Consider the following 13,292-nt stretch of genomic DNA (forward strand, 5'->3'; position numbering starts at 1 on the left):
TAAGAAAACTCCAAACTAAAATAACAGGACTGAACAACTTAGCAGGTGAAATGAAAACCTCAATGGAAAGCCTCTCCAACAGAGTAACAGCAGCTGAGGACAGAATCACTGAGCTGGAAGATGAGATGCATAATAACTCCATAAAACAGAAGAAATTGGAAAAGATATTTAAAGCAAATGATCAGACAATGGAAAATATGCTCAAAGAATGTGAACAGACAAAAATAGAAGTCTTAGATAAACTCAACAGAAACAGTATAAGAATCATTGGAGTCAAAGAGACCCAGGAATAAAATACCCAGGAAGGATCAATAGTCAAGGACATCATTGCAGAGAAACTCCTGGAGTGAAAGAGTACATGCATCCAAATCCTGTATGCTCAAAGAGTGATAGCTAAAAAATGATCTGAAGAAAAGTACCCAAAGACATATCCTAGTCACAATTACAATTCCCATAGATAGGGGTAGTATCCTAAAAGCAACAAGATCAAAAAGGTAATTACATTTAATGGAGCATTCTTTATATTTATAACATATCTGTCACAAGAGACTATCAAGGCAGTGTAGGATATAGTGACAAAACTCAATTAAATAAATGCTTCCCCTAAATATTATACTCAATAGAAGTAAAATAAAAGCCTTTCCTCTAAAATTTTGTACAAGCCAATGTTGTCCCCTCTCATCACTCCTGTTTAATATAGTACTGGACATAATTGCTATAGCAATTAAGCAAGAAAAGGATATCAAGGTCATCTAGAAAGGAAAGGAAGAATTCAACTTCTCACTGTTTGCAGATGAGATGGTACTATATTTAGAAAACCCTAAAGGCTCTACCAAAAAGCTTCTAGAAGCAATAGATTCTTATAGCAAAGTGGTATGCCACAAAATTAACAACCATAAAGCAATGGCCTTCTTATACACAATTAACGATAGAGAAAAAATGGACATTAAAGCACAATCCAATTTACATTAGTGACACAGAAATTCAAGTACCATGGTGTCAATTTAACTAAATAGGTGAAGGATCTATCCAAAGAAAATGGCAAAATCCTGCTTCAAGAAATAAAAGAGGACACAAGGAATTGGAGACACAGACCCTGTTCATGGATTGGGAGGATTAACATAATTAAAATGGTTATACTCCCCAAAGCATTGTACAGATGTAATGCAATTCCTCGAAGGATACCCATGACAGTCGTCAAAAAAAGTGGATCAAACACTCCTGAAATTAATTTGGAAAGATAAACACCCACGAGTAGCTAAAGCAAGTGTTAGAAAAAATAATGTGAAAGACATTGCTTTCCCAACTCTTCCCCAACTACAAAGCAATAGTCAGCATCATATTGGAATAAAGATCAATCTTAGATCAATGATTATTTTAACTGAAACTATACAAGGATGATTTTAACAGGTCAAATCCATTGGGACATGAAGGAAAAGTGACAGAAGAATTTAGCAAAATTATCAAAGCTCTGTGGGCAGGACAGCACAGCACAGGAATATCAGTTCAAAAGTCTTTAAGATAACTATTAGGAAGATCAATGACCAATTTGCAAGGCAAAGCCAACAAGATTTATATGAACTACTTTTATTTCTGATGAATAGTCTCCATGAAGACCTGAATAAAGCTGATAAGCAGGAAACATATGAAGAGGGAAATAATTATCATCTCAATGACTTAAAGCTGCAGAGTATGCTTGGCAGATACACAAGCAGCTCAATTAGTCTCTAAGAGTTTTACTTTTTCAAGACAGTTCACATCCACAGTTCAGTGCCTCACTTGTCACAAAAGTCTCAACTATTTGAGACTTTTATGCTCCTATCTTTGCCATTATCATCCACAATTAAATGCACTTTGCAGGATATTCTTAATTTATTTTCCAAAGAAGAAAAATTGACAGATAATACAGATTTATTGCAGTCACTGCAGAGCACAGTGGGATTCTCTAAAAATATAGAAATTTGGAAATTACCACCTGTGCTTTTAATACAACTGAAACACTTTTCCTACAAGGGCAGGCAGAAGGAAAAATTGCAGACCTATGTGGACTTCCCCTTAGAAAACCTTAACTTTTCACCATATGTTATCGATTCTAAGAACAAATCTGAGAAGTACAACCTATTTTCTGTTTCATATTATTATGATGAATTAGGCAAAAGTCACTACATGGCATACTGTAAAATTGCAGTGAGACAATGATCACAAAGTTTTGGATATGCCCACCTCCTCTGTGAAATCTTCAGCATCTTATATACTTTTTTTTATATTTCAATGGGTCCTATAGCAATGGATACAGCTACATAAATCAAAGCAGAAATCTATGGAGAAGGAAGTTGGATGCTCCAAACTCATATTACAGTAATCTCTTAGCTCTTATTACAGTGGTCATTATAGGATGCTTATCAACTTATGAAAAAACTTTTTTTGTTATATGCTCAAAACAAGATATGGAGAAGCCAATTGTTTCACTATATCTTCATAATCTAACTTATGACACATTTACAGTCATAGCTAAAACTTCCTCACTACCTTTTTGGGCAGCTTTCTATTTATGAAGTGCTTTGACCCATTTACCACCCAAGATGGGTCAGTTTTACAGCTGTAACATATTGATTGATCAAGAATATATGTATGTTTGTGTGTGCAGTGGCCACGTTTATAATAGCCTAATGTCTGTCTATGTTGTACATAATGTCTGTCTATGTTGTACATAGCTTTTCTACCTTCACTGTCCCCTGCTTGCCATTCAGAAAACCTTTTATATTGGTATCCTATGCTAATTTATCCTGGATTTCTTGCTTATCCTGTTAAAACTTTTTACCCCTATACATCAACAACCCTTATGCCCTTGAATACCACCCCACTTCTCTACACCAATGCCCCCCTGCAACCTTTCAGCCTCGAATTATCATAGCTTTCTGCTCATGACCAGAATTGGCTTTTTCAAGGGGTCCTGGCTCAAGGACTGCTCTTAGCCCGTAACTTAACCTAGAAGCTGCAGGACATCTCCTTCACTGTCATCAACTGAAAGATCACTTCATTAGCTGAAGCCATATTACAAACTCTATCCACCTTGGGCTTTTTCAACATATCAGGTAGATATGTGTATTTATTTATGTGTATTTCCTCATGTGCATTTCTTTTTCTTTTTGGTTTTTCGGGCCACACCCGTTAGATGCTCAGGGGTTACTCCTGGCTACGCGCTCAGAAATTGCCCCTGGCTTGGGGGACCCATATGGGACGCCGGGGGATCGAACTGTGGTCCTTTCCTTGACTAGCGCTTGTAAGGCAGACACCTTACCTCTAGCGCCACCTCGCCGGCCCCGTGCATTTCTTTATTTGGGGAACAGCATTGCTCTTTTAGACTTGTTCAGCAGAAAATAGGGAATATGTGTATTCTAGTGCATTTCTTAGTGAACACTGTTGTTGCTTTATATGTATCAGAAATATAGAGAATGACATCAATTGATGGACAGATACTACAACCCAGCCATAGTTCCCTGGTGCCCCAATAATACTTCATGCCATTATCTTTTTTATTTTTTATATACCCAGAAAAATGGGGAAATATATTGTAAGATAGGAATTCCTGTCTGTTAGGCTTGGGAAATCCAAAATTTTTATTCTGCAGGTGGGCCTTTCCCCTGAACAATTGTCATATTGTCTTGACTTAAGATTCAGTTGCTTGAGATCGGTCTCACAATCTGAACTTGCAGTCCCATGGTCAGAGATGAAATGGCTGATCTGATGCCCTGTTTGCAAGAGCTCACCTCCTACGTGCCTGCTACTTATTTAAAATTCTGGGATGGTAGTTCCCAATAGAAGTTTTCAAAATGGTTGCTCCCATTTGTATCTTGAAGCTAACTATGCCCACCCTGTCAGTGCTGTGCAATATCAGTTCTCAGTCTCTTTCTGACCCACTGTTGGATGCAGGAATAAGAATGGAACTCTGTGGACTCTGAGCTCAGTATGCTCCATCTTATAATGGCTATTAATTATGTTTCAACAAAGTATTTTTGCACTCAATAGATTCTGTTATAGAGCTGAAATTCTATAGGTTCTTTTAAATTCTATAAATCTGTAAGCCCAGCACTCTCCCACCTATCACTCTATATCTGGTACCATCCTGCTGGTCTCTTTTATTTTTAAGTTTTTTTTCTTATTTTCTATTAACATCCTGGGAAATACCACTTAACTCAATAATTTAATTGATCACAATAACTATGCCCTTTATGAAAATTCATTGATAAATAGAATCAAAGTTATGGAGTATTTTGCCAATGCTTTCCTCTATGTACCTGGTGGTTTCAAGTTTAATATCAAGATCTTTAATCAATTTGATTTGACCTTTGTGCATGATGTTAAAGAGTTCACTTTTTTGCATGTAATTGACCAATTTTCTCAAAACCATGAAATTGACACAAAAGGCATATTTAAGGAGAAAACACTACTATTTAAGCAAGTGAAAACAGAGATAAACAAATGAGACTACATTAAATTGAGAAGCTTGGATCTGGAGAGATAGCATGGAGATAAGGTGTTTGCCTTGCATGCAGAAGGATGGTGGTTTGAATCCTGGCATCCCATATGGTCCCCTGAGCCTTTTAGGAGTGATTTCTGAGCATAAAGCCAGGAGTAACCCCTGAGAGCTGCTGAGTGTGACCCAACCCCCCCCCCCCAAATAAAATAAAATGAGAAGCTTCTGCACTTCAAAGGAAACAGTGACTAGGATACAAAGGCATGGACAGGAAGAAACTAATCACCCAATATACATCTTGTAAAGGGTTAATATATAAAATATATAAGGTACTGGAAAACTTAACAAGAAAAACATCATCTAACCATGTAAAAATGGGGATAAGAAATAAACAGACATTTTCTCAAAGAAGAAAAACAAGTGGCCAAAAGGCACATGACAAAAATGCTCCACACCAATAATCAGGGAGATGCAAATCAAAACAACAATAAGGTATCATCTCACTCACAGAGAATGGCAAATATCACAAAGAACAAGAATAACTAGTGCTAGTGTGTATATGAGGAGAAAGGAACTTTCTTTGCTGGTAGAAATGTCATCTAGTCCATCCTATCTGTAAAACAATATAAATATTTCATATAAAAACTGGAAATTGATCTTTGTTATGATCCAGCAATATCACTCCTAGGGATAAAGAATGCAAAAACAAAACAAAAATGCCCTCTGCACCTGTATGCTCATCAAAGCATTATTTACAATAGCCAGAATCTAGAAGCAACCCAGGTGCCTGACAACAGATGAGTGGCTAATGAAACTGTGATGCATCTACACAATGGATTACTATGCAGCCATTAGGAAAAATGAAGTTATGAAATTTGCTTATTAGTAGATGGACATGGATAGTATTATGCTATGTGAAATTAATAAGAAAGAGGTATAAACAGAATAATCTCACTCATCTGTGAGATAAGCAAAATAAAGTATGAGGATAATATTCAGAGATAATAAAGATGAGGATTAGAAGAACCAGTCCATGATAGAAAACTTGCCACAAAGAGCAGAGAATGCCTTTAGAGTAGAGAAGGTTCTACTATGAAAGGGACATACATAGCAACCCTTCATTCACAGTAGTGCAAACCAGAGTGTCAACAAAAGGATACATAGATAAAAAGGGAGAGAAAGTGAAGTATAATGCCTGCTCCAGAAAAAGGTGGCAGTGGGTGGGTGGGAAGGAAAAGGACATTGGAGAGGATTAAAGGGAAACTGTTGACATTGGTGAAGTTGTTGTTCATTGTATGACTGTAATTCCATCATAAACAACTTTATCTGTGGAAAAACACTGTATTATAAGCAAGCTTAGAGCCAGGATGTTTAAATTTAAAAAAAAACTTAAAAAAGAAAAATACTTCAAAATGTCTAATAGTGTCAAAATAGCATTATCCTAGGAAATCTGAAGGGAATATTACATAGAAATCTACCAACAACAGTGAGCCTAAAAGTAAAAGAGGAGGATCAACTGGCACCAACCACAAACCAGAAAGTCCTTAAACACTAATTTTAGTAACATAATGGAAAGATATAACAATAATTTCTAACTGACCCTTGTTGATCTAAGTTTTTATTATTGCATTTCCCTTGTGTTGTAGCAAATACTATGAAGGAAATTTGTGCCTACAAGGGGACAGATTATGGTGGTGGGTGGGAGATTGTGGACATTGTTGAAAGAAAGGTCACATTAATAGTGGGATTATTTCTTGCATAGTTAATGTCTGAAATTATTATATTATAAACAACTGGATAAATCATGGTATTACAATAAAAATAAAAATCTAAGAAGCATCTATCAAGATATATTAAACATACTATGACTATAGAAACATACTACATAACTATAACAAATATTATGAAAATACATTACTTTTTAGTTGTAATAGTAGTTCTTCCAGCACTGGAATGTTGATTATGAGATGAATATATTTCTTGCCTCAATTTTGAGAGTTCCTTAAAAGTAGAGGGTAACAATAATTTGAAAAGGTTACAAACCACATACTTTTGCTTCACTATACCTAATAAATTATATTAAAAGCTTTTGCAGTAATCCACTACTTAGTATGGGATTTTAAATTTGCTTTATAACTAGAGATTATAACAAGATAATGTGCATATTTTCAAAATAAAGGTGTGTAAGATTTTGTCATGAAAATCTTAAAAATTAAAATCATAGTAATTTAGTACAGAAACTTCTTTATAATATACAAACACATTATATTCTAAGATAGTTTATTAAATTTTACTATAAGATACATTGTTTAATAATAGTAATATAATTAGTTAAGAGTGAAATATGAATCATACCCTTTACAAATCTGTTGATAATCTAGTACAGAACTTACAATCTCATTGAATGTTTTCCCAGCTAATAAAATATAATTTGTTTATTAAAAGTATTAAATGTAGAGTAGCACTGAAGTGATTGCTTTAATTTTAACTTTCAATTGAATTTTTTTCCAGAAATAGGAACATTTGCATAGCCAGTTGCTATCTCATGAATGGGAGTTTTGAAAATATTCCCGTTTTTGGATCTAGGGTTACATTCATCCCACTGAGCTGAGCTATGTTGCACTTCCCTATCCCTTCCCTTCTTACCTCTGCCTGGCGCTTTATAAGGGAATCCTTCTCTTCCAGCAGGCTTGTTAGCTCATGAAGTTTAAATTGGAAGTCACTGCAACTTCCTTCTCTTCTTGAAATATCTTTTTGATAATTATTTAACTGAGTCTATGTATTTAAAAAAATAGGCATGATTTTTATTTTCATTTATAATGGGAAACTGAGATCTTATTGAGTTTATGTGACATAAATAAGTCATACATGTGTTATTGAATAAATATATAAATATTAATAGTTATAAATGTTCATGAATTTATAATGTAAAATGAATTAAAATTATAATAAGGTATTAATCATATTTAAAGGTAACTTTACTACTTTGGCTTAGGTATTTCCTAAAACAATCATATCACTGCTTTGCTTCATATACTCTTTAATTAAAACTCAAGAGTAATTAATATTATTATTATTATTATTATTATTATTTTGGTTTTGGGGCCACACCCAGTGACACTCAGGGGTTACCCCTGGATATCTGCTCAGAAATAGCTCCTGGCAGGCACGAGAGACCATACGGGACAACCGGGATTCGAACCAACCACCTTAGGTCCTGGATCAGCTGCTTGCAAGGCAAACACCACTGTGCTATCTCTCCGGCCCCAAGGGTAGTTAATATTATATCATTATTTACAGTAAAAATATTTATCCAGCATGAATAATTTCAGGTCTCTGAATAGCTCTCTGAACTAAATATTATTTTCCACTTATTTTATTTATGAGTTTATTTATTTTGTGTTTTAGTGGCCAATCTCAGGATATACTCCTCCTGGCTTTGTGTTCTGGGATCACACTTGGTGATGCTAGGGGGAACATGTGTGGTGCTTGGGATCAAATGAGGGTTGGCTCTGCAAGGTATGTGCTTGAACCCATACATTATTTCTTTGGTTCTTGATTATCATTTATAGCACAGGTCAATAATACTCAGATATTATCAAAGAGTTAGTAAGTAAGAAGTATAGTAAGAATTCCAAACAGATAGTATAACTATTTTCTATTTTCCTCTTTACCATATTATGTGATCAAGATTGTTGATACATTATATTTTGTTAGTAATGTTTGTCTTTAAAATAAATATGTTGAAGAAAAGTACTAGAAAATCAATAAATTTTGGTTAACATTTTCAGTGATACGTGTAGATAATACTCTATTAATTTTTTCATTAGATATGTAAGTATATTTGACTGAATTTAAGTTTCAGTAGACTAAAGGTTACTCAATTTAGAAGTTAATTAAAAGTTAGTCAATAGAACATTGAATTACAACATATGGCAATATATGCTCATTCACATAAATATCTGTATAATTTGAATACTAACATAACTCACATCGTATTGTGATTGACAAAGTACTTATTATGTATTATTCTTAAAATGTCAAGTAAATTTTATTATTCAACCGTGGTTTTTCCTGAAAATGTAAAATGTTTTTCTTGCCTTTATAGACATGCCTTAGCCAATATCATAAAGAGTTCCTTAGCATTAAAAATAATTAAAATTGGAAACTAAAAATCTGACATTAATACTTCATTTGATTTCCTAGAAAACAGCTTACAAGTAACCAATACTTTCTTAAGTTTGTTGTTAAATAAAGTTTGGGTTTGGGTCTCATGATTTCATTATTGTTGACTTTGTGGATATTTAGTTCATTTTTTCTTAACATTATCAATGCACCAGAGACCCCCTTAATCCCTGTCCCTTGTTGTTTCATGTATCTTTCTCCTACACTCAATTTCATTCCTTATTCTCAATATACTTTGGGGGCAAGAGTGTTCTAGACAACCACCATTTAAACCATTGCATTCCTTCATACAATTATTCTAAATATCCAATATAAATTATATTATTCTGTATTTATCTAGATATTCAAACCGCAGAGTCAACCAAAATGAAATCACAGGACCTAAACTTTAACAACCAAAGTTAAAAAAAAGTCTGTTATGATGGCAATCTGAGGTGAATGGTGGGGAGGTATGGGATGGATTCTGGGAACTACTGAACATTAGTAAAACTACAACTTTAACTGATGTCTACTTGAAGCTTTAAGTTTAAAACCATTATTACTTATTTAAAATGATTGTGTTCCAAGATGCCCTACAACAGATGAATGACTAAACTGTCGTACACATGCAGAATGGAATATTATGCAGCTGTCAGGAGAGATGAAATCATGAAATTTTCCTATACATGGAATCTATTTTGCTCAGTGAAATTAGTCAGAGGGAGAGAGACACAAAATAGTCTCACTTATCTATGGGTTTTAAGAAAAATTAAAGACATTGAAATAATTCTCAGAGTTTAGGGCCAGAAGGACCTGCTCAAGATATGAAGCTCCCCACAAATAGTGGTGAGTGCAGTTAGAGAAATAACTACACTGAGAACTATCATAACAATGTCAGTGAGTGAGGGATGTAGAGGACCTGTCTTGAATGCAGGTGGGATATAGGGGAGGGAAGAGATGGGGGCATTGGTGATGACAAGGTTGCACGAGTGAAGGGGAGTGATCTTGTTATGACTGAAACCCAACTACAATTATGTAATCACAGTGTTTAAATAAATTATTTAATTAAAAAACAAAAACACAACAAAGAAAAACATTAAAAATAAAATGGTTGTGTAGACCTGTATTTTTATGTAATGTAGAATTAACATACCCTTAGTTTGGAAATCTCTCTCTCTTTCTCCATTCTTAAGTTTTTTACCATTTCCATATAATGATTCCCAATGTCATCCATTTTAGTCTGCATCATCACACCTGAGCTTGTTTCAGCAACCTACATGAAACAAGATAATTTTCTTATTAAATTCTCATATAAAATATATCATATATTATGACTTATCATTGTCTGAAAACCTTGTTATTAAAAGAAGCATTGCAATAAAGTGATTTTTATTAGTGATGTTATTCAAATGTCAGTGCGAAAGTACCTGAATTGGAGATTAAAGCAGTGCATGAATATATGTAGATGTCTGTAATCTTCCCAAAAATTGAGTAAAAACGATATAATAGTCTAATAGCACTAATTTAAAATAAAATTTTAATACCTGTATTTTAAGATTTTTATTCTCTTTCTCCAAATTACATTTACAATATTCCAGTTCTTTTATTCTATATTCTATGTCAGATAATTTATGTATAAGAGAGAGATTATTTTCTTCCAGCATCTGGCATTTTGAAGTTGAGTCTTGAAGTACTTGCTGTGAAAAAGACACAAATAAATAGATAATGAAATTCTAATTCTTTGTGGAGGTGGTTTTTACTAGTTGATTTATCCAATGTAATAAAGCAATTATTTTTTCTATAACAATTTTTTCTTTACCTGTAAATAGAAATTAAATAAATCTTGCAAGATGTTAGAGACTTGCCCAGAGTTTTGTTATTCTGAGAGAAAAATAATCAAGACTAATTAATTTGTAATATAATAATTATACAATAGACTGCTTGTGACTCTTTGACGATTTTGCTACGTTGTGTCAATTAATGCAAAATTACCATACATTTGATCATGAGACAACTGGAAATGTGGGACCATTATTGGGATGATCATAAGAAAGGACTAAGTCATTATCATTTCTTAGTTGTTTCTGCTGAAACATCTAAAGAATGCTTCTAAGTGTTACTCTTATTTTTATTGTACAACCATATTTTAATATCTAAAATCAAAGTTTGTCATTGGTCATTAATAAGCAACAATAATTAATGGATTGGTTGAGTGAATGGACTTAGGTTTTAAAGTTATTGTCACACAACAATAGGTTTATTGTTAATTTTTATACATTTTTGTTGTAATTATTTCACGAAAACAATGATAATGACCCCTGTACAGCCAACAAACTATTTGTGATGAAATGTTGATTATTGTTTTAAGTGGACTTAACAACACAGTTTTTTTTAAACTTTTACCTTCCTATATTAAGACATAAAGTTATGTTTTGCTTAGAGGGCCTTCTGTTATTTGAAATACATAGAACCATTTGATTTTAATATGAAGGCATTTTCTGTTAAATTTTAATTATCTTACTTGTATCTACATTGTGCAAACAAAATGTAGGTAATTGTGAAACGAAAATTTATCTAATTTTAAATGCACTATCTTACCTGTTGGTGGCGATTATTTGCTCTCACTGATGCCAAGAGTTCTTCATACTCTTTTATTTGAGTTTCTTTAAATATCAAGTCTTTCTCCAGTCTAATTTTGTCATTTTCGAGTGACTAGAAGCATAAATTATTAAGAATCAAAATTGCAGAAACTTTTGACTGGTCCAAAGTGCAAAGACTATGTACATTGTAAAGTTTAAATAAATCCTTATTTTTCTTATTCTTTAATATAATTGATTATTAAGCATTAAAAATGAAATAGAAAAATATTCAAAATTTAAAATAGTCATTTAAATCATTTTAATAATTTGATTAAGTCTAAGGAAGTTGATGAAAGACCTTCTTAAGCATGTTTATGTTTTGCTCCAATCTATAAAGATTTCTTGTTAATCCTAGCATGTGGGGAATTTCCAAATTAGAAGTTAAATATGGTCATCAGATATTAGTAAGAACATTGTCCTCAATGAGTTATTCATTGCATAGAGAGAATTCTGGATTCTCTGATTGCATTAATAATGCAAGTTAAAAGAAAAAACTAAAAAGGTCAAATACTCTATTATCCTTCTAATATCCAAGGAAATTCAGAACATTTGTTATTTTTATTGAAAAAGGAAAAATAACCTCATCCAATTGGTAGGAATGCTATAGTTTACAAGGCACAGTAAACTTTAAATTTTGCTATACGTATTTAATTACCTTAATGGCAAAATAAAAGTGAATACACAAACTTCTTTCATTACTATATTAAATAAAGCCTCTCTCACCCAACTCTCTCTAATTGTTAAAATAAAATAATTATCTAGGTAAGCATTATATTGACTAACACATTAAATTTTTAAGAGACACTAAATAGATTGATTTCTATTTTAGAAAATTAGGAAATAGCAAAGCCTTAGAAAAAACTTGTTAAAAATGTTACTGTCAAATCATCTTGCAGTTGTCCAAGTTCCTCCTTTATGTTGCTGAATGTAGAAAGGACTAGTCGAAGTGACTTGTCAGACATATTCCTCAGCTGGTGAAAGAAACAACCTTATTTAGTTTAATTTTACTAACATTCAAAAAATCAATAAAGTAGTCTTATCTTTATATTCTTTAGAGCAAATTCACATATTTACAGCTTTACTTTTGATATTGAAATATTACAGTACTATATAGGGCTTGTTATCAGTTACAAATATAAATAATCCAAACACTATTTTAGAAGATATATTGGTTACATGGATATAAGCAGTCAATTTATCCTTGAAGTATCATATTTCTCAAAACAGAAATATTTTATGAATAATTCAAATTACTTGAAAATTAGAAACAGAGGCAGTTCAAAGATATAACAATTCTGTGTTGCACAATAAAGGAATTTTTATCTGAGGTAAGAAAAAATATAGCATTCGTTAAGTATTCATTTGAAATAAACAAAACATCTCAAATTTTAATCCAGAATGAGACCTGAGAAATGACATAGAAATGAGTTTGTGTTTATAAAATGTCCTTACATAATTTCAAACTAGTGTAGAAAAAATAGCCTAGAAATATCAATATTTCTAGAGAGCCAAATTCAGTCTCTAAAAGCCATTCAATTTGCTTAAAATCCAAGCAACACGAAAGGTTTTGGATGACTACTCTACTCCAACAAAACAATACAGAATAAACCTCTTAGCTATTGTCAAAACAAACCTATTGTCAGAAACCAAAATATTGTTCTAGATTAGGGGTCTCAAACTTGCGGCCCTCAGGCCATTTGCGGCCCTCCTTACAACATTTTCACTTACCGAATAATCACAATAAAAATCGCATTAGTAAGAAAAAATCACATTAAACATTTGCATACCCCGAGCAGTTCAGTTCGGAATATGCAAATGTTTAATGCGATTTTTTTCTTACTAATGCGATTTTTTATTGAGAATATTCGGTAAGTGAAATCCCTTAGGCGACCCTGCCTCACCCCGACTTTGCCTCCTGCAGCCCCCAGGTTAATTGAGTTTGAGACCCTTGGTCTAGATTTCCCCCTTTTACCAGGCTCTAAAATTGCAGCATATTCACAATAGCCAATATC

The 13,292-nt window shown here is 32.9% G+C and overlaps 2 protein-coding genes across 2 annotated transcripts in view; one reads left to right on the plus strand and one right to left on the minus strand.

Moving 5' to 3' along the window:
• Positions 1–13,292, plus strand: part of PCDH11X (protocadherin 11 X-linked) — a 1,221,358-nt gene that overhangs the window by 252,148 nt on the left and 955,918 nt on the right. The window lies entirely within an intron of this gene.
• Positions 1–13,292, minus strand: part of POF1B (POF1B actin binding protein) — an 81,523-nt gene that overhangs the window by 6,311 nt on the left and 61,920 nt on the right. Inside the window, exons 9-14 of the mRNA XM_049766919.1 lie at positions 12,159–12,251; positions 11,240–11,353; positions 10,186–10,338; positions 9,795–9,914; positions 7,124–7,252; positions 6,396–6,478 (exon numbers count right to left, since the gene is read on the minus strand). Coding sequence (XP_049622876.1) covers positions 6,396–6,478; positions 7,124–7,252; positions 9,795–9,914; positions 10,186–10,338; positions 11,240–11,353; positions 12,159–12,251 — 692 coding nt within the window. The remainder of the gene's footprint in view (positions 1–6,395; positions 6,479–7,123; positions 7,253–9,794; positions 9,915–10,185; positions 10,339–11,239; positions 11,354–12,158; positions 12,252–13,292) is intronic.

This window comes from Suncus etruscus, chromosome X, assembly GCF_024139225.1.
Source record: "Suncus etruscus isolate mSunEtr1 chromosome X, mSunEtr1.pri.cur, whole genome shotgun sequence".
In the NCBI taxonomy this organism is placed as follows: domain Eukaryota; kingdom Metazoa; phylum Chordata; class Mammalia; order Eulipotyphla; family Soricidae; genus Suncus; species Suncus etruscus.